At 37.5% G+C, this 21,510-nt stretch overlaps 1 protein-coding gene across 3 annotated transcripts in view; it reads left to right on the top strand.

Moving 5' to 3' along the window:
* Positions 1–21,510, top strand: part of STK39 (serine/threonine kinase 39) — a 364,512-nt gene that overhangs the window by 58,933 nt on the left and 284,069 nt on the right. For all 3 annotated transcript variants that reach the window (XM_001367443.4, XM_007494315.3, XM_056793976.1), the window contains exon 2: positions 19,765–19,877. In XM_001367443.4, the coding sequence (XP_001367480.2) occupies positions 19,765–19,877 (113 nt within the window). The remainder of the gene's footprint in view (positions 1–19,764; positions 19,878–21,510) is intronic.

Raw genomic sequence — 21,510 nt, 5'->3', positions numbered from 1 at the left:
TATTTTAATTATCCTCCCCCTTTTCCCATTGGAACATTCTTGCTGCTAGTTAAATTCCAACATTGCTAAGAGGGCATCAGTTCCCAAATATTTAAATGGAAGATCCTGGGAGAGTTTTTCATAGTTTATCTTATAAGAGTTAGAAATCCAGACTCATCTGGCAGTGTAGTTAGAAAATGTAAACATTATGATTAATACCTTTTAGGATTTTAACTCTTTGAGGCTTATTTTCAAGGAATTTTGATAGAAATTTACTTTAATGAGATATTGACAAACATCATTGTACATTATCAGACACTTCAGGCATTTCTCTAATCAATATTTTTTCTGTTTAGCAGTTTTCCTGGTTCTACTAAATGTTAGATATCTTGAAAAATGGAATTTCCTTTGAAATAATTGTGTTATGTCCTATTTAATGTTCAGGGAGGTGAGCATGTAAGCATACCCAGGCTATTGCTAAAACTGATCTGATATAGGGGTAGGTTAAACTCACCGAGAAAAGTTAAAAATTTAGATGGTCCATTGAAGATATGACTGTAGGTTGTTTCCTAGTTTGCAGTAGGTTTGGTTATAATGTTGAAGTGATATTAGTTGGTGACAACTTCATACAGAGCCTGTCCTTACTGTGAATGCGGTATACCCATGACACCATAATATAAGAAAACTTAACAAAGGCAGTGTAATTACTTATACCCTTGGTGTAAAAATGAAAGGGAATGTTTATAACATGGTGAAGGGAGGAAGAGCGCTTGCCAGACATTTATGTGATAATTACAGAATAAATCCAGTTGAGATTTTTATCTTGACATATTTTAAAAGTGTGAAAACAGAAAAAAAGCATGTTGTTTCACTTAGTTAAATGCTTTATAATTTTTACTTGAGAATAGAAAATCAGGAAAGAGAGTGATTTTGTTCATGTGGGTGTGTTTCATGGAGTTTGCAGTAAATGCAGCATAGCTTTTTAATTCTGTGGCTTTCAACCAGTCAGAAACTTGCTGGCTCTTGACATAATTGTATAAATGACTTGACATGAGACAATAGAAATCTATGAAGGAGACAGGATGGCATGGATAGATTGCTGGACTTGGGTTGAATGCCTATCTTGGACACTAGTTCAAGTCATTTCCTTATCCATAAAATGGAGAAAATAATAACTCTCTCAGAATATTGTGATGAGGAGCAAGTGACATAATGCATGAAAACCATTTGGCAAACTTTTAAGCCCTAGATAGGAGCAAGTGATGATGATGATGATGATGATGGAAATGCTACTTTTTGCGGTTAAAGAGAGATTCTAGGATGAACAATGAGAAATTATTTTCTTGTGTCACCTGAGGGTATCTGATATATTAAGAAAAGTATCTCTGTGGTCACCTGAGTTCTCTGTTAGAAGTCTAGCATCGTTTTGTAGGTTAGAAGTCCTTCCAAAAAAATAACATTGCAACAAAGTATCTAAAACCAATTCATTTCTAAAATCCAGCTGTTTCTGGATTTTCAAGCCTAGCTATTTCAAGCAATATTCAATATGACCACATTCCAATATGACCAAAGAATTTGGACAATCCAACAGGAATAGGCCAATAATAAGAACTTTTATATTCATAGGATAACATTATCTTATTTAATAGCGGTCATCCTTTTTGGTAGTTAGTATACGTGTATTTTCTTTGTTTTACAGATGAGTATGCTTGAGACTCAAAGTCACTCCTTAGAGCACATTGAGGAATCGGAGCAATCAGTAGTCAGACCCAGGTTTCATGCTTCCAACTACGATTCAGTTTATTAAATTGCAATTTATACATAGTTTTTCAGGAACACCTGGGTATTCTCACAATGGCATTTGACCTGTAGATAGCAACCTCTTTTACTCTGCTCAGGCATTCTCTTGAGATAGCTAGGCAAACTCACAAGCTAAGTTTAGCAAATATAAACATTGTCTGAGGAACATCAATATTCTCTAAGGCCAAGAAGAGGCTTTTATAGATGTATGTAAAGAAGCTAGTTTGTTTCCTTTTAAAGCACTGAAAATAAACTTTATGATGTTAACTGAATTTTGAATGAGCTGTTTAACCCCTTCATTTTCAAGGCATTCAACTGACCCTTAGCACTTCCCTTAATACTATTTTTAGCTGGGGTTGGGAGGCAGGGTGGCTGAAGGGCAGGAATGCCTAAAATATAATGCTGGAGTTAAGAATCTAGAAGACAGCTGGGAAACTGGGGATTGCATGTAAATATATCACTTACTTTCTCAGACACATCACTGAGGATTCTGAAAGCTTAAAATGTAACTTCTAAATACATTGAAATCACCATTAATATGTACTGAGCATCCCCTTGGTTGTTTTTTACCCCCCTTTAAAAATAAAGGAAAGTAATTCACAATGAGGGTTTTCTCTATTTGCTTAGCAACCTTTGGAGCAATCATCTTCAGAATCTGAAGTGCGATGTCTTTTCAACAAATTTTTAACTAGTGAACATTAAGGTCAATTTTGATGGTGGTATATAGTGTAAGATAATATGCTTCCTTCCCCCTCCCCCCCCCATCCCCTTCTAACAGGAAGTTGGCACTTTTCCCAAGCTCACCTCCTCACTTTACTGGTGTTTTGTTTTCTGTTCTAGTTTGCTAGTTAAATAACTCCAAAGTAAGATGGTTCTGTCTTTTTTCCTTTTATTGGCATACTTTGGCAAGACATTAACACATAAATCATAGTAGGATAGAATTTTAAAGTGAGAAAGGATTTTAAAAGTCATGTAGTCCCACCTCTTCATTTTACAGATGAGGAGATTGTGATCTAGACCTTTCCAAGATCATGGAATCTTCTGCACAGCAAAAAGGGGTTTCAGCTCCCAGTTGGGGACTCTTTTAACTCCTAATTTTATTACTCTCAGATCCAGAGGGCTTGGAGAAATCGCCTTGGGACAGAGCTGGAACTAGAACCCACATCTCCTCTTTCTCTTGTCCACACCTGTTGTGTAGAGAACTCCCAGTGGGGAAACTCCCTCCACTAATGTAGCTCTACACCTGTGGATAATAAAATCCCCCTGGATTTCAGGTTGTGTCCCAGCTATGACTCCCAGGGCAAATCAGAGAATTTGCTCAATTTATAGAAATCCTGGAATTTTAAGGAAAAAAGATATCTTAGAGACTAGTGTGACTAATTTTTTAGATAAGAAAACTGAGGTTCAAAGAGAAGGGATAGAGCAGATCAGTAGCAGAGCTGGAAACTAGTTCTGAAGCCTTCAGGCTTCTCACACCATCTTCTAGCCCTTAGCCTCTGTCTGTTGCATGCTTCCTGAACGAATGAGTTCACCTTATAATTTATGTTTCCTACTGTTTGAGCTCTAAATTTGAATGAAGGTTAGGTTAATAATTGAATATAGAGCTCGTGCTGGTAAGATTGATTAGATCCTTTAAGGGTTTCTTCTTGGCTCTGGAAGAAAAAGGGTAAATGGTAAAGGCAAAACTAAACAAAACCTTCAGAAACAAGCGTTTCTTATTTTTTAAGTTTTTTTTCCCCCTCCCAGGAAAGGGTAGTAATTGGCAAATGTTAATTGTGAAACATTGTCCAGTACATAGTAAATTCTGATAAATTGTTTGCTTATAATTTTTTAAACCTCTCTGTTACCCAATAACCTTTTGCCCTTTTTGGATTGCCCCTTTTTCTACAGTAGTTGCTAGATTTCTTATTGCATTCCTTCTCAGTTTTGATGAGAGTTTTTTATTCTAACCAAGGCAATATAATTGATATAAATGAGTCATTGGAGCTGTCTTCCAAATAAGGCCTAAAATAGTCCATGTTGTATATGCAACAGTATTAGCGTAGGGCTGCGAGGGTCCTGGAATGGTAGAGAACTCTTTTTGCTGATTGGTGTGTGATGAAGGGAATAGAGGAGTAGTGAAGTTTATTTTAAATTTTTTTGGTTACCAGTTTCTCTCTGTTCTGGGATGGGTTTTTGTTGTTGTTTGATTTTGGATGATTTACTGGTATAATTTTCCCAAAGAACATTTGTTTGTTTTTTTCCTTCTTATTTTAAGATGATAGTTTAGTCCAGTGATGGGCAACCTTTTGAGCTTGGTGTTTCAAAATATGCCAAAAAATCAAGCATAATTTGGGTGGTGTGTCACTTCAAGAAAAAACCCCCCATAATTTTGTGATATTTATAGTTTAAATAACAAAAATGTATAATTATTATATATAACTGTATTTAATAAGCCAAGAACTAATTATTTAACTTACCTGCTTAGCGACTTCTTTGTTCATCTGTCAGTCGGTTTCTTTTGTTGGTCTTGATATTATTTAACTTGTGTGGGGTGCTGTGAACTAAGATAAGTGAGGGAGAGGGGGAATTCTTTAACTTCCCTGTCTATTAGTGACTTTTTTGTTGCTGAATTTCACTGGCTAAATCTTCAGTTGAAGGTTGGTATTTAGTACACTTCAAGTCCAAGCAAGCACTACTAATTTCATCTATCAATCTGTTTCTTTTGTTGGTTTGGATATTATTTAACACTGAGAATATGGTCTCTCACATTATGAGTAAAGCCATTGCTATATTTTTTCAGGGTGCTAAAAGTGTCTGGTAATTGATTCTAGGCACTTCTCCATTCTTTGTGGGCCAGAGCCTCGCCTAGTCTTCTAATGATGTGACCCTGCCTTGCCCTGCCCCAGCCCGCTGGCCCAGGGACACCTGTCTGCCTGCCCATGTATACTCCTCCTTACTGTCCCCTCAAGATCCCCATGTGCTCCAGCTGGCTGCAGCTCACAACCCCCCCCCCCCCTCCATTCCCCCTGCCTCAGCTACAAGCTTAGGGCTCCCTGGACAGCTCCCGGGCCCCAAAGTGCGCTGAGCCTGCATGCAGCCACGTGTCGTCGAAAATGGCTACGTGTGTCAGTGCTGACACATGTGTCATAGGTTCGCCATTACAGGTTTACTCGGACATACCCCTACCCTATACTCCAGTGGTGGAGGACTGATCTCTACTGCAGTCTCGAACTCTTATGATCAGTGAGCCATGTGTAGAGATTGCCTTTCTGGAAAGAATCTTAGAGGTATCTAGATTGACCCTCTCAGTTTATAGATGAGGAATCTCTCCTGGACTACAGACAGTTAGCTTCAGAGATAGGATTTGAAACCAGGTCCTCTGACTACAAGCAGCTCTCTTTTCCATTATGTGATGCAGCTTTTCCATTATATGATGCAGTTTTCATGCAGTTTGGCATAGTGATTAACATTTGGAATTTAATTGGGACTACCTGATTGTGATTTTGGACAAGTCAGTTAGCCTCAGTTTCCTTATATGTTTTCTGAGACTGACAAGGATTAGTTCACTGAGTGCTCTGGTAACAGTGAAGCCAGCCTTGGCCTCCTCAGTGGCCCTGAGGTTCTTAACCTAGAGTTGGCAAGCATGTTTTTAAAAAATATTTTATTGACTATTTCAATATTGTTTCCTTTGCAATCTTGTGTATTTTAGGCATTGAAAAATATTATTCTGAGAAGGGGTCTACAGGCTTCACTAGATGACATAAAAAAAAAGGTTAAGAAGCTGTTCTAAATAGGGAACTAAGCCCTAGAGTTCATTATTTTTTCTTGTAGGATATATTACTAAAAAAATAATTCTATCAACAGAGTTATAACTTAGACATTAGGTATCACCATTAGAAAACCTCTCTTAGGCACCTGTGGTGGGTGCTTCCTTGGGCACCCTAGGCAAGTTACTTGGCTCCTCTAAGCCTCTGTATCCTTATCTATAAAATAAGGATGATCCTAGTGCTTATCTCAGAGGAGTTTCATAAAAATGGAGATTTGAGCTCCAGACTTCAATCCCCAGAAGTCCTTAATAGTTCCCAGAATTCCCTAAAATCTCACCTGAGTCCACACCTGGGCTGAGAACACAATTTGTATTTAAACTGACTCTCCGCCTACTTCGGGTCTCTCTCTGCTTCCGCTTCTAAGCATACGTGTCTCTACATGCAGGCAAGATGTGAATGGCTATGAATGGGCTCTGTGCCTAAGCATGTGCTTTCTTATTTTGTATTTTCTTTAATTCTTAATTCTAATAATCTTTAATAAACCTCTAAAAACATAATACTTTTAGTAGAGAAACGAATTTAATTTTTACAGTTTGGTGACCGTGAGTGATAAGGACTGACTCCCTTCTCTGCCTTGGCTCTCCAAGGCCTTAAGCTCCCGCTTGGCTCAGCTTGAGCCATAGTGGTTGAGTTAACCTTTTTTCTTCTCTTCCTCTTTCCTTCTCTCCCTCTCTCTCTCTCTCTCTCCCTCTAATAAGTTCTTTCTCCTGTTATAATTAAATTACCATAAAACTCCATTCTGACTTGAGTGTTTCATTTAGGATTTTCATAAGTAAAATCCTTGGTGACCTATAATTAATATAATCAGTCTTTAACCCTAAATTTGAATTTAACAGTTTCTAGGAGGAAATGAGATGATGCAGACAAAGTGCTTTATAAATGTTAAAGCCTTGGCTAGTCATGGTATGTTGTGAACTCTAGCTCTCATTTTCTGAGCTGGCTCTTTGATGAAATTAGCAGAATAATGGGAAGTCTGGAGTCCAGACTGGGGCACTACTTGCTGCTTGCCCTCAGGCTTCTTTCTCAGGATCCTAGGCATCTCCTGATGTAGGGAGGGAGATTGCTCCCATTCCTCATTTCTCCTGAGCCTCTGGCCAGTGTGCTTCCCATTTCCATAGTCAGGCACCATCATGCCCATAACTCTTCAACACATCATTTTACTAACCTGTAACACATAAATAGAGGCAAAAGCAGATACAATCATAACCTACTCAGTAGAAGTCAAGAACAGGAATAACCAAGGCATACATATTGGATCCTTCTCTACAATAAAAGTATGAGGAAAGTGGGGACTTAATTTTAGAAACTGTGTAGTGAGGTACCTGTGTACTTAGCATGGTTCTGGTGCATGATAGGGAAGCACTGAATAAATGTTGACATCTGGAGCAACTCAAGGCTTTGAACCTTAGGCCTGTCCTCTTTTTGGTTTCTTAGTCCTTCTGTGCTGGGGGAACCTGCTCATTTTCTGCTCTCCAGCTAATGAAGCAGTGATAAGCTTATTATTGTTACTATTTTAAATCTTAGCCACTCTTACTAGGACACAGAAGATTTTGCCATTGTAATGACCAACAATTCCTTTAAGCCAGAGAGCTGCCCAGCTCCTCAGATCAGCAAAGAATAGGGGGGGTGGGGTTCTGTGTGGTCCACTTGTCTTCTAACTCCTTAGAGTGAAATAGGTGCAGGGTCTTTTTCTTTGTTTTCCTGGCAAGAGATGGCAGTGAGGGGCTTCCTTGAAATGATGTTTTGTGTTTTTTTTTCTCTTAGAGACTAGAGAGAAAGGCACAAGGATTCAGCTCTCTTCTAGGGAGTGCACAGTAGCTGCTCCAGTCTTTCCCTAACCAAAGCAATGCCTCTTTATCAATCAGTAAATTCCCTGTAGAACAGCTGAAAAGTCAGCAAGCTCAGCTGGAAGCATGCCTTTTGTCCCCAGCTTCTTGCCAACTTCTCTCTTCCACTTATGCTTCTGTCTTTTCCAATAGCTTTTTCTCTGACTTCTTACCTGCTTCTAGTGCCTCAAATGATTGGTGACTCATCCTTACCTTCTAATGTAAGAAATCCATCTTTCTATCATTTGGAATCCCAGCACTCCGTATAAGATCTTCCCATACTCCCCCAACAATTTTTTGGTTTACACATTAGTTATATGCAATGTGGACCACAGTGGCTTGTAACCAGCCACCCATTGGACTCTGTTACTGCCCTGCCCTCAGACACATCTTCTCAGTACATTCATCTGAGGAGCATTTTGGTATCCGGTCATCAGCACCATTCTGGGAGCCTGGGTTTCTTGGGATTTTATTAGTTTTCCTTATAAACATGTACTTTTTATGCCCTTTTCAACACCCAAACTATTCACATATAAAGGAGAACAGTACCATACACCTATATAAATATGAGCCATTATTATTTTTTGTCAAGGAGCACTTGTCTTACAAGCAGTTTATAGTCCAAAGTAAAACAATTGGCCGAGAAGTCTTAAAACGGAATTTCAACCAGCTCAGAAAGGTAGAAATTTAATCAGTTAACATGTCATATGTAACTATAATCAATCATGTAAAGTAGCCATCTATTTATAATTTCTATGGGTATTTAAAGCTCAGGGACACTAGGATTTGTGGTATAAGAAAGTAGTCCTGATATTTTAACAAATATTTCCTTTTTTTAAAAACATTATTTTATTTGGTCATTTCCAAACATTATTCATTGCAGACAGAGATCATTTTCTTTTCCTCCTCCCACCCCCTCCCACCACCTCTCCCATAGCCAACGCGCGATTCCACTGGGTATCACATGTGTTCTTGATTCGAACCCATTTCCATGTTGTTGGTATTTGCATTAGAGTGTTCTTTTAGAGTCTCTCCTCAGTCATATCCCCTCCACCGCTGCAGTCAAGCAGTTGCTTTTCCTCGGTGTTTTTACTCCCACAGTTTGTCCTCTGCTTGTGGATAGTGTTTTTTAGATCCCTGCAGATTGTTCAGGGACATTGCATTGACACTAATGGAGAAGTCCATTACCTTCAATTGTACCACAGTGTGTCCGTCTCTGTGTACAATGTTTTCCTGTTTTCCTGGTTCTGCTCCTCTCACTCTGCATCACTTCCTGGAGGTTGTTCCAGTCTCCATGGAACTCCTCCACTTTATTATTCCTTTGAGCACAATAGTATTCCATCACCAACATATACCACAATTTGCTCAGCCATTCCCCAATTGATGAGCATCCCTTCGTTTTCCAATTTTTGGCCACCACAAAGAGCGCAGCTATGAATATTCTTGTACAAGTCTTTTTCCCCATTATCTCTTTGGGGTACAAACCCAGCAGTGCTATGGCTGGATCAAAGGGCAGACAGCCTTTTATCACCCTTTGTGCATAGTTCCAAATTGCCCTCCAGAATGGTTGGATCAATTCACAACTCCACCAGCAATGAATTAATGTCCCTACTTTGCCACATCCCCTCCAGCATTCATTACTTTCCATAGCTGTCATGTTAACCAATCTGCTAGGTGTGAGGTGATACCTCAGACTTGTTTTGATAACAAATATTTTCAATGGATTTTTCCCCCTCTACAATCCAACTTTTCTCCCACTCTCTCTCTCTCTCTCTCTCTCTCTCTCTCTCTCTCTCTCTCTCTCTCTCTCTCTCTCTCTCTCTCTCTCTCTCTCTCTCTCTCCTGCCCCCCCCTTCTTTCCATCAGTCCCTCCTCCCAAATATATAAATACTGTTGTTTCTGTAATTTGATTATTTATTGCCAATGGAGCTAGGGGAAAATTTGTCTTAAAAATGTATGATGATACTCAACAAATGATGTGGCATTACTTTTCAGAGCAGTATAAAGATTCTCTCTTAGTTATATCTAGGATGTTGGGGAATTGAGGGTTTCTAAGTTAATATATTTTCTATAGAGTTGCAACTCTATAGAATGATCTAAAATTTCTCAACTATTTTGGATGGAAGTTTCTCTAAAATTATGCACTTTACTTGTTTTTGTTGTTCAGTTTTTTCAGTACTTCTTATATTAACTAGTTCCATAAATTTCCTGGTTTGTGAACTTTATCCTTTTAGTTGTCTTAAGTTTCTTTCTCAAGCTTCAAGAATTTACCATTTATTTCAGTTTTTTGATCAAGGTTATAGTTATCTTATCCATATTGTTCATATTTCAATGTGTAATAGTAGTAGTGAATTGTTCAAGTCTATAGTTATAGAACAATACTATTACTCCCTTAGACATTTGTTTTCTGATTTTAGCTTTCTTAGGGTGTTGAGATTTAGTCCATGAGAAAAATTTAATGCTTCCTATTTTGTTCCCAGTATCCTTTTGGTACTGAGAGGTATTGTGTCACAGTAGATAGGAAGACAATGTTAGAGTCAAGGTTCAATTCCTACCTCTAGGTTCACTTCTCTCCTCTGACACAAACTAGCTTTACAACCATGGGCTAGTCACCTAACCTTTCAGAGCCCCAGGCAACTCAAATTATAAATTAAAGATGATTATTAATGGAGGGAATTTCCTCATGGATTACTTCCTATACAGATGAAATTACAGGACCAGAAAAACAAAATATCATGTATTATCCAAAAGAATTTCTGTTTCTACCAAGATATAGACTCTATTGAACTTAATTTTAAGTTATTTTATTTTTGATAATTTAGGACTTTATTTTGAGGTTCAAAGATTCTTCTGCAATATTCCTTGACCATGGATGACAAGTAAGCCTTTTGAGGGCTGTGACTCTCTTCATTAACCCTTAGCTGGGCATAGCTTTGGCAGTATGAAGGTACTGTGGAATTCTACAAAGTCTAGTTAGCTATTGCTATGAGGAAATAATTTGGAATTATCTATCCTGTATTCTCTGAAGTAAGAAATTCATTTTAGGAGAAAAGAGGCACTTTAATCTTTTTTCCCCTTTTTATAATGTCACCATGAAACATGATTTTTAAAAAAGAATCCAATGGCATCCATTTGTTTCATATTTTGTTTGTCCAGAGAATATGAATATCTCCAAGTACAAAAGAAATTTATTTATTTGGTCTATTAATACTGCTTTATTGTGAAGATATGGTAGAATGGCCTGTTCCTACATAACACAAACCTAGCAGGCAGCTTGAGAATCCAAAAGCATCTTAACAGACCCAAGGATGATAGACAAACGCAATCACATTACATTTAATAGAGAAACATAAAGACCTCCCTTTGAGTTTTGATGACTCAGGATGCTAGGGGCATAGCTTCATTTAAAAAAGTTCTGGGGGGGTGTAGTGGGTCACAAGCTCCAATATGAATTGATTATATGACATGGCAGCCCACCAACCTAATTGAGTCTTTGGTTGTATTAAATAGAGGCATTTCTGTGTCCTATGAAAGAAGTGATAGTCCTGTTCTCTGACTCTGTCAGACTACATTTAGAATATTGTGTCCATTTCTGGGAGCCACATTTTAGGAAAGACATTAGCAAATTGGAGTTTCGATAAAGGAGAATGAATGGCATGTGGTGGGAACTTGAGATAAACCAAGTTTTCTTGAAGGAAGGATTACTTAGTCTGCTAGAGAAAACTGAGTTGGCTTTGTATTTGATGTACTTAACCTGGAAGGAAGGATTAGAATTTTTTTTCTGCTTTTCTTGGTTAGAACCAGAACCAGTCAGTATATGTTGCTGAGAGGAGTATTTTAGCTCAATATAATAGAAACAAAAACAAACAAACAAACAAAAAAACAACCAAAAAACAAAAATTAGACCTGGCAAAAAGTGGGCCCATACTATGACAATCATAGTTGTGGTGATGGTCATTTTCCTAAGACACAGATCTGATCATGTCATTTCTGTATTTGAATGGCTCCCTATTTCTTTAGGTTAAAATATAAAATTCTTAGCCTGACCACCTACTTTTCCGGTCTTTTTTCTTACTACTCTGTTCCAGTCAACTGATCTGTTAGTTCCCCTTATACTATTTTTCACGCTTTTCTTTATTTTAGAAGCTTAAATACTGAACTTTACAAACATCAAAGTTCCATAGACTGAACAGAAAAATAAAATTACAATAGGACCTCAATTTACGTTTTACATGATCAACATTTTTCAAGATCCTTCTTGTAAGTTGAAAATTGTGCATAACAGTGAACTCCATTATTTAATAAACATTTCTTATACGAGTATAGATAGGCACTTTACAACTGTTCAGAATTACCTGCATCACTACTCTTGTACTTTGCGGCCATTATTAATAACTAAATAGTGTTAATGAAACAAAGAGAAGCATTGCTCTGATGCAGATAGGACCTGTTAGAAGCAAGAACTCTGGACAAAGACCAATGTTGGAGCTAATGAGTGGCACAAAACAATGTAATGACTCACACTAATGCTTCTGAGGGAGAGAAAAGAGTGTGATTGGGCAAACTGCTTTATGCAGCCTGGGAAAATGGCATGGATTCACTTAGTAATTAAACATTTTTATTCTGCCTTTTATCTTTTTAGATTGCCAGCCATGTATACCTGAATTCATGTATGTTGAGTTTGTGCAAAACAAGCTCCTACTCTATTTAATCAAATGGATTTTTAAAACAACTCTATGTAGTCTCCCCTGCCCCATGCCTTTCACCCAGTGCTTCTTCTCCCCTATCTGGGATCACTCCTTGTGTAAGAATCCTGACTTCCTTTTAGTGTATGCCTCCTACTGGAGGCCTTTCCTGCTTGAGATGACCTTATCTTGTTTTGTGTAAACCTTGAATATCTCAGAGAAGGTGCTGATCTGCATCAGTAGAGTTTTCATTCTCTCATTCTTTGTTACGTGCAGTTACTTGTGTTCATGCTGTATCTTCCCAGGAGAATTGTAGTAAGTTCCAGAGGGCAGAGGCTGTATTGGGCATGATGAGTGTGGTACCTGGACCTCCACTTTTTGGGTTGTTTTTGGCAGGTGGAGTTGGACCTCTGATGCTCTTGGTATAGGGAGTTTCTCTCTCTCCCCCACTGTCCTTATACTCTTAGGAGAGTTGTCTGGGGGTTCCTGAGTAGATAAGGGATTTGCCCAGGGTCACCTCAGGTGGAATCCCATCCTCTTCTGGTGAATTTCACACCTGCTTTTCACATTGGAGGTGTTAATAAGTTTTCAATTGAGTTGAATTGTCTCATGCAGGCTTAGAACTGGACTCAACTTTAATTTCTCTTCTCTGTCCATTCATATAAAGGCTATTAAAATAAACAAAACAAAGCATACTATTTTAAGAAGCCCTGAAGCCCCTTGTTGTCCTGCCCCAGAGATGGATACTGGCTCTAGAAGCCTGTTAGCTGCTTTATTCATACTCACTAGGAAAGCTAATCAGCTCCTTTTCCCAGGGAAACTTAATTTGACCACTTTTTACTTTGGTTTGAAGACTTCTACAATAAAAGCATTTTAGGGGAGGGGAGGCTCCCACAGACCATTGCTTTTTCTCTTGCTTTTAAGGGGGGGATAACGATTGTTTGGGCAAGTGGGTGGCACAGTGGATAGAGGTTAGGTTTAGTCAGGAAGACCCAAATTCAGATCTGGCCTCAGACACTGCTATCCATTCCGCCTTAATCCTGTTTACCTCAATTTCTTCATCTATAAAATAATCTGGAGAAGGAAATGGTAAACCACTCCAGGATCTCTGCCAAGAAAACCCCAAATGGGGTCATGTAGAGTTGGACATGACTGAACAACAGCAACAAAGTGACTGTTTATCTGGACAAATAGGAATTGACATTCCCTTGTGGAATGTTGGCTTTCATTTAGTTGATTTTAATCAGTGGTATGGGATAGTTTTATTTATTTATTTGTTTGTTTGTTTATTCATTCATTCATTCATTTATTCAATCATTTATTTATTTATTTATCTATCTATTTATTTATTCATTCATTCATTTATCTATGTATGTATTTATTTATTTGTTTATTCATTTATTCATTCATTCATTTATTCACTCATTTATTTATGTGTTCATTCATTTATTTATTTATTTGTTTATTTATTTATTGATTTATTTAGCTAGCTAGCTAGCTAGCTAAGTAAGACTAGAGGACCTCCTTGAAGCAGAATAGGATATTTTTCAACCAAGGCAGATTATGAGATTTAATTTTATTTATTTCATGAAGTTGTAGCAGGAAAAGATCTCAAAGTCAGCTTTTTCATTTTATAAAAATAAAAGTCTACTTTGTAATAAGCTGTTCCATGATTGGTCATGGCACCTCTGCTTTTTTTTACTTAGAACCCTGTGATTTTTCCAGGCCCTTCTTCTCCTACTTGGGATTGGTATTCCTTTACCCTAATTTGTTCCATTGGTAGTTATAGTAATCTAAATTCTTTATAATAGCTTACTCCATGCATTGATTTTTAAAAATTTACAGACTAGCTAGAAGGGAATGTCATTTAACATTATAGTGCTAAATCCAGTCTGTTCATTTATTCCTTTTAAGTAATTTTTGTTTAGAATTCTGTTTTGACAGAATTCTTTTATATATAGTATTTGCATTTGATATTCACAACAATTCAATTCAACAGAAATATTTTCTAAGCAACTTTTCTGTGCAAGGCACTATGCAACTTGGGGCTTGAGATGCAAAAACAAAACATTTGGAGGTAAGTGGGGAGCAGAAATTAAAGCTTTCTGCAGTCTGGCTCTTGGCCACTTCTCTAGCTCCTGGGTCCATTGTCCTAAAGGCTTTCTATTTGTCAGTGTCTACACCTGTTCCTCTTAATGATCAGACTTGGTGTGGGTGTAGGTTACTAGGAAAATTCCATAGCAACTCTGCACATTAGAGATGGAGATTTTAGAGTACTCCCCTACATCCCCTTTAAAAAAAGATTAACTTAATTTTTTTTAAATAAAAGAATATAGTTTTTACTTGTACATTAAGAACTTTCACTTTGCCACACATTCTGTGTTTTTGAGGCTAAACTTTTTTTTAAAGTTAATTAAAAAAAAGCTTATACTTAATTTACCTTCTGTCTGAGTAGAAATTGTTTTTGGAAAGGCCTTTTATCTCATGTGAATATTTTATAAAGTAGTTAAGCTTCATTGCTTAATGTACATAAATTATTTTTTTCATTCTTAAAAAAAACTGCTCCAAACCAATTAATCATGATGAGCCTGATTGCATTACATTAATAATACATATTTTCATAGATTTTTCTGAGAACCTAAAGAAGTTTTCATTTTTATTTACTCTATGACCCTTTCAACATAAGAATTAGATAGATCATAAATAGTATTTGTCAGGGGCAGCTAGGTGGCTCAGTGGATAGAAAGTCAGTTCTGGAGACAAAGAGTTCTGGGTTCAAATTTGCCCCCAGATACTTCCTAGCTGTATGACTGGGCAAGTCACTCAAGCCCCATTACCTAATTAACATTTACTGCTCTTCTGTCTTAGAACTGATACTTAGAAGTATTGATTCTAAAATTCGAAGACAAGGTAAGAATTTTTATTTTTAAAAATAGTATTAATCCCATTCTTGGGATGAATTAAATAGCAAATTTTTGGAAGTTGAGGCTCAGATACCCTCTCCACCCTCCCCTGCAAAGCCGCTAATCAGTGGGAGAGAGTGAAATAGAGCCTAATTCTGAACTAAGGAATAAACAGTTAGCTCCTAAGGCTCTCCTATTTCTGTCCTGGCTTCTCTGCTCTGGATGGGCTTGGATAAATGCCAGGCTTCCTGGGTATGTGAGTCAGCTTGTTTTGGGGTGGGAAAGGTTCTTCGTCACTGATTGGGCAGCATCCTAGTGCAGATTATGAGGAGGAGTGGTGACCACATATGTCCTGAGTGACCTTGGTCCTTTAAGCTCTTTGGACATCAGTTTCTTCATCTATAAAAATGAAGACTCTGAACTTGGTGATCTCTAAGGTCTCTTCTCCATCTAAATCTGTGACCCTGGGAGCTATGAACTACTAATATCAGTTTTTTTTTTTAACTCCACATTATAGTATTTGAAGCCCTTTGGTTGAAAATTGCTGCTACTAATGTAACATCTTGTTTTGTCAGTTGTATCTCCACCCCATCCATCTGCCCCCTTCTCTTGTTGCACAAACCCTCATGAGGGCCATCAAGATCATCTTTACACTAGCCTGAATGGTTGCAGTAACTTCTGGAATGTGGTTTCCCTTATGTCAGGCTCTTTCCTCTCCAATTATGCGGTCATTGTAGTCTGCCTGAAGTCTTGCTTTACCACGCCTCTCAGGGAGTCTACAGTCATTCCCTGTTGCTTCTATCAGACTTCTCCCTTCTAACAGCCAAAGTAGAGATGGAATCAGCCTTCTTCCTCTTCAGTTCCTGTTTCCAGAATTTCCCTCCCAGAGGCCTTTGCAGGAGCTGGCCACCTACCACTGGAATGAACACCCTCCTCACCGCCCTCCTCACAGAGGCCTTCTGAGTCTGTTTAGCTTCTTTCAAAGCTCCTTTCAGCTGTCACTTCTATAACTGGGTACCTACTAATTGTTAGTTCTAGCTCCCTCCTTCAATTTTCTTGCATTTACTTTTGCCTAAATGTTGTATGCCTTATTAGGAGAGTAAGCTTCTAGAGGACAGGGGCGGCTTTTCCTTTTGTCTTTATCCTTTGGTTCTTACAGTGTTTGCTCCCTGAACTGAATGGTTGAATTTACTTCCTGGCCTCTAACATACATCAAGGGTAAAGCAAGGAGGGTGACTAATGAGTTAAAAAAAAATCTGTATCCTTCAACACACCTTTAACTTTGGTAGATTAGGTCTTTTAAATGCCCCAGACTCATTTCCATAATTCCTTGTTCCTCCTCCCTTTAGTACCTGGTTTCCCCACCCCCTTTGGATTCCTTCCTGGTAATTGTATGAATGTAGACTGCTTTGTTGCTCCTTTAGATACTGCTTGAGGTCCAGGGTGAGTTTATTTATATTCATTCCAATTTGATTCCCTACACCCTTTCTGGCTATCTCTCTTAAAATCAGAACCCCAGGCTAGTCTTTGTTTTTCTGTGGTATTATCAGATGGTTGTTGATGAGTTATACACAAGTGCAGCCTTTCATTGGCAAGGTCCATGACCTCCCAATGTTTTAACAAGTCAGGTTTTCCCAGGTAATGTAGCTTATTCAGGTCATTGGTGAAATTTAAGTACACTTTGCTTAGAGGCTGTTTTCCTTCCTCTCCCAGGTTTTTACTATTCAGTTCTCTCCAAATTTGTGACTGCAACAATGCAGGAAGAAAGCTCATTTATTTGACTTTTCTCCTTTGACCAAATACAGATGACTTCCAGCAGCTGCAAGGCATGTTGATGCCAGCTTGACTGTAGTTCAGATGAATATGTGCCTAAGTATGGCCATCATATGGATGTGCCTTTAGAAACTTAAAAGGGACAGGAGGAGGTGTATGTTTTGTAAAGGAATTAACATATATATATATATATATGTATATATATATATATATATATATACACACATATAACATCTGTCTCTTAGTGTCCTCTTTTGATGGCAGGGGTATTTGACTTAGTAGTTTGCAGTTCAGGATGTTCTTTCACATATCAAGACTGCTTAAAGATAAAGGAATTTTCTGATAAGACTTCCTCTTTTAGAGAGAGATAGTAAGATGAAGCAGGTGGCAGCCAGTGGTAAATCAAGTTAAAGAATGCATCCTGTAATCAGAGTATGTTAGAAGTAGAAAGGACGACCCTAGAGGTCATCTAGGCCAGGGTGTCATGGACTCCTGTGGCAGTTAGGTGAAGCCTATGGATATTTTTTCACAATAATATTTTAAAATATGTACACTAAATATATAGGATTACAAAGGAATTAAATTATATTAAAATTATATTTAATATTTCATTTTTTTGCATCTACATGTTAAAACCAATTTGTAACATTTGTTTTTAAAAATTTTGAGTTCCAAATTCTTTTCTTCTCTTCTTCCCCTTCCCTTGCCATGAGAGGGCAAACAGCTCTGTATAGGTGATACAAATGCAGTCATGTAAAAGATATTTCCATATTAGTCATGTTATGATAGAAAACAGACCAAATAAATCATGAAAAAGTAAAGTAAAAAGTAGTACATCTTGATCTGAATTTCGACAACATCAGTTTTTTCTCTGGAGGTGGCTAGTTTTTTCATTGTATCTTCCTCGTGATTGTCTTAAATCTCTGTATTAATGAGAATAGCTATCATTCACAGTTGATCATTTTACAATATTGTTATTATTGTGTACAGTGTTCTTGCTGCTTGCTTTGCTTTATCTTGGTTTATATAAAGTCTTCTTATGTTTTTCTGAACCCCCAACTTTTATCATTTCTTATAGCATAATGGTAGTCCATCACAATCATATACTGTAACTTGTTTAGCCATTCCTTAGCTCATGGATACCTCTTCATTTTCCATTTAAAAATATTTTATATATATATAGGTCCTTTCTCTTTCTCTTTGATCTCTTTGGTTTTTACCTCCAATCAGTTTCCAAGAACTATAAAAAATTGCCATCAGTCAAAGAGTTCTCTGCATGAGATGCAGAGCTTGCCTATCATTTTTGCTCCTCTTAAGCCAGTTTCTGTTTTGTCTTCTGGAAACAACTTCTCTTTTTTTTCTCTTACTGGTTTCTCATTTTTTTCTCCATATAGCTTCTAAAATGTCATAGTTTGGTGTCTTCACGAGTAGTGATCTATCTCACACTTATGTTGGAAAAAAACAAATGCATGACTCTACCAGGTATGATGCTAGTTATACATTTTTGTTGTAGCCTCCAAACACTTCTGTGAGTTAAAATTTCTTAGCTATATAAAACTTTCATAGTTAATAAACTAATGGATTGCATGGCACTACAGCCATTCCACTTTCAGCCAGTATTTATGCCTTTAAGCTTCTTTCAAACAGTATTTTTCAAAATTCCTTTAAGCTGCTTTTTTTTTTTAGCATGAATGTACTTTTTTCTGTCTCTTTCTGCAACTAAATTATTTACATGCCAAAGGGGTATTAGGTTGAATGTCATGTGACCTGTGATTTCACTGTAATCAAATATCCTCTGCTAGCAGCTCTTTAGTTTTTAGAATCCTCCAGAAAGCAGAGGCCCAGAGTTTGAGGACCGACTATGTGGAGTCATTGAATCCTTTCTGGGGTAGCCCATTGCATCTTCAGATAGCTCTAAATATTATGAACTCTTATGTCAGCCCTATGTAGATTATTCTGCAACTAACACACACAAGGCAGCTCTCCTGAGCTACATATAGACTATTACATGACAAACATAAACTATAATCATGAAGTACCTCCCTCCGGCTTCATTATTTTTGTCAGCAGCATCACCATTTACCTTCTCACCATATCTTTCATATCCAACCAACAACCAAGCTTGTTACACCTTAGAAACACCTTTTGTATCTCTCCTGTTCTTCCTCTCTTCTCAGGCTCCTCACCTATACTCTTGCAGTGAGCTCATATCTAGCTCTAGAGTAGAAAGGGTCAGTAGACTATCATCTAGTTCAAACCCCTCAGTTCCAGGAGGTCAAAGAACTTGTCCAAGGTCACCTAAAAAGTAAGGAGCAGAATATTCCCAAACAACATTCTTTCCCCTATTTCAATACAGTTTTATCATTGTTGCCAGACTAATCTTTCTTATGCATTGATCTGTTTATTTCATTTTCATGTAGAGAAATCTTGAGGGACTTTTCTCTTTGCCAGCAAGGAAACTTTCATTTCTTCTGCTTGGAATTCAAGACCCTTCGTAGTCCAGTGCGATCTTATCATTCCAGTCTTGTTTCAGTCTCTTTCTTCCACAAACTCTACCAGTCAGTAAAACTAGCCCAGTTCCTCTTGTTTGATGATCTAAATCTTTAATTAGTTAAGGTTTCTAGGACTCAACGTAAGATTGATCTGTTGGACCATTTGAAGGAGGCTTATTTAACCAAGTCATAGAATTTTCTCTCATCACTTAGAAGTTGGTCAAACACAAGCATGAATTTGAAAGTACCCAAAAAGTACCAACCTTCTTTTTCTTCAAAAGAGCCTATGATTTTTTGTTTTTTAGTAAGTATTGAAAAAAAAAAACCAAACCAAACCAAACCTTTTACAACATTAGAAGTGTAAAAAGGTAGCCATTGGGATCCTCTTTATATGACTGCTTGTTTATATAGATATCTCCTCATAAAGGTGCTGCAAAATATTAAATGGTAACCAGTCAACTTCTTACTTGATAACCTGTTATCTATTAACTTTTCAGGCAGTGGTGCTACTGCTGTGGTCCAGGCTGCGCTATGCAAACCCCGCCAAGAACGAGTAGCAATAAAACGCATCAACTTAGAAAAATGCCAGACGAGCATGGATGAGCTACTAGTAAGTAAAATGAGTGGAACAAATGCTGGTTTATCTTTCTTAGCTTGTTTTCTGGTATTAATAAAGTGGATTGGAAAACAAAGTAACAACTTGGGTATATTCCTTTTGAAGAATATTTCTTAAAGAAATGGCTACAAACTTTTTCCACTCAAAATTTCTAATTATTGTGATGACACATTTATATTAAACTTAATTACCTAATTAAATTAATATATTGAATTAAATTCAATGAACATTTCACAAAGGCCTGTCATATACAAAACCTTGTGTTGGGTTCGAGAATTCAGAGATGAATGAAACAAGGTCCCTTCCGGAAATAATTTACAGTTTAATTGAGTATGTCAACTAGAAACTTGGGGAGATAGATGGTCAGGTCATAAACAAGTAGGGGTGGGTAAGGATATACTTTCATTGATGTTGAAAGATGGAAGAAAATAACTAAGGGGAAGATAGGAGAAGGGCAAATGTCTAAATGTCCAAACAGGAGAATAAGGTGGAGACTGCACACTGTTGGCCAGTGAGTTGTCCTGGCCCTGGCAAAATCCTGGAACCACTTAGAGGTTTTTAGTGGAATGCCCCAGGGATCTTAGTCCTTATGATCTTGAATATTTTAATCATTGTCTTGAAAAAAGACATAAGATAACATGCACAAAATATAGGTACTATTTTGGATGCTATGATCCATATCTAGAAAGATTTCTACAAACTACAACATTGGGCTGAATCTCACATTTTTTTTATCTTGACTTGTGATTTCACTGTAATTTCAGTGAAAGTTATAAATGGGTCCAAAAAATCAACTGTACAACTTCAAGATGGTGAGGACACAAGAAATAGCAGTTCATCTGAAAAAGATTTAAGAGTGTTAGTGTACTGCAAGCTCAGAATGGGTCAGCAAAGTAATATAGCAGTTAGAAAAGCTAATGTGACCTTAGGCTACATTAAGACAGGTACTACTATATCTCTCACAGTCATAACACATCCCTAACAGAGGGGAGTGACCAAGATTGTGGAACACTTGAATAGTATCATATGAAGTTCAACTAAGTGACCAGCGATCCTTAGCTTAGGGAAGGGAAGACTTGGTAGATGGAGCCAGAGACAATGAAGAGTAATAAATTAGGTGATTTATTGGATTGAGAGCCCATCTTAGAGGTCCTGTGATCAAATCTGGTCTCAGATACTTAGCTATGTGACCCTGAGCAAGTCACTTCACCCCCATCCTTACTGCACAGCCTTGGAACCAATACACAGTATTGATTCTAAGAAAAAAGATAAGCGCTTAAAAATAGAGTAATAAATTAATACAATTAAAGTATAATACTCTTCTGTTATAATAAATAATAATAGAAATTGAAGAGAGGAAGATGTAAGGAAGAAAATCTTTTCCAACATATTTCATTATAAATTGAATGAACTGTCTTTGTTTCATGAAGTCTTCTCTCTGGATGACCATCTGCCAGGGATGTTACAAGTGTAATTATTGGCTCACTGGGCCCAGGAAGCCTGGGTTGCTAACTCATTCCCACCAAGAGACACTGAATTCTGAGATCAAGTGGTTCAGTACTAGGAAGCTTAGACCCTAAACAGGGGGGATGGGGGGGCTGGGTCTGGAACTTTCTGTATATTTATG

Source organism: Monodelphis domestica, chromosome 4, assembly GCF_027887165.1.
Source record: "Monodelphis domestica isolate mMonDom1 chromosome 4, mMonDom1.pri, whole genome shotgun sequence".
NCBI classification, from domain to species: Eukaryota; Metazoa; Chordata; class Mammalia; order Didelphimorphia; family Didelphidae; genus Monodelphis; species Monodelphis domestica.
The sequence above is the reverse complement of the archived record's forward strand: the minus strand, read 5'-3'. Positions and strand labels throughout refer to the sequence as shown.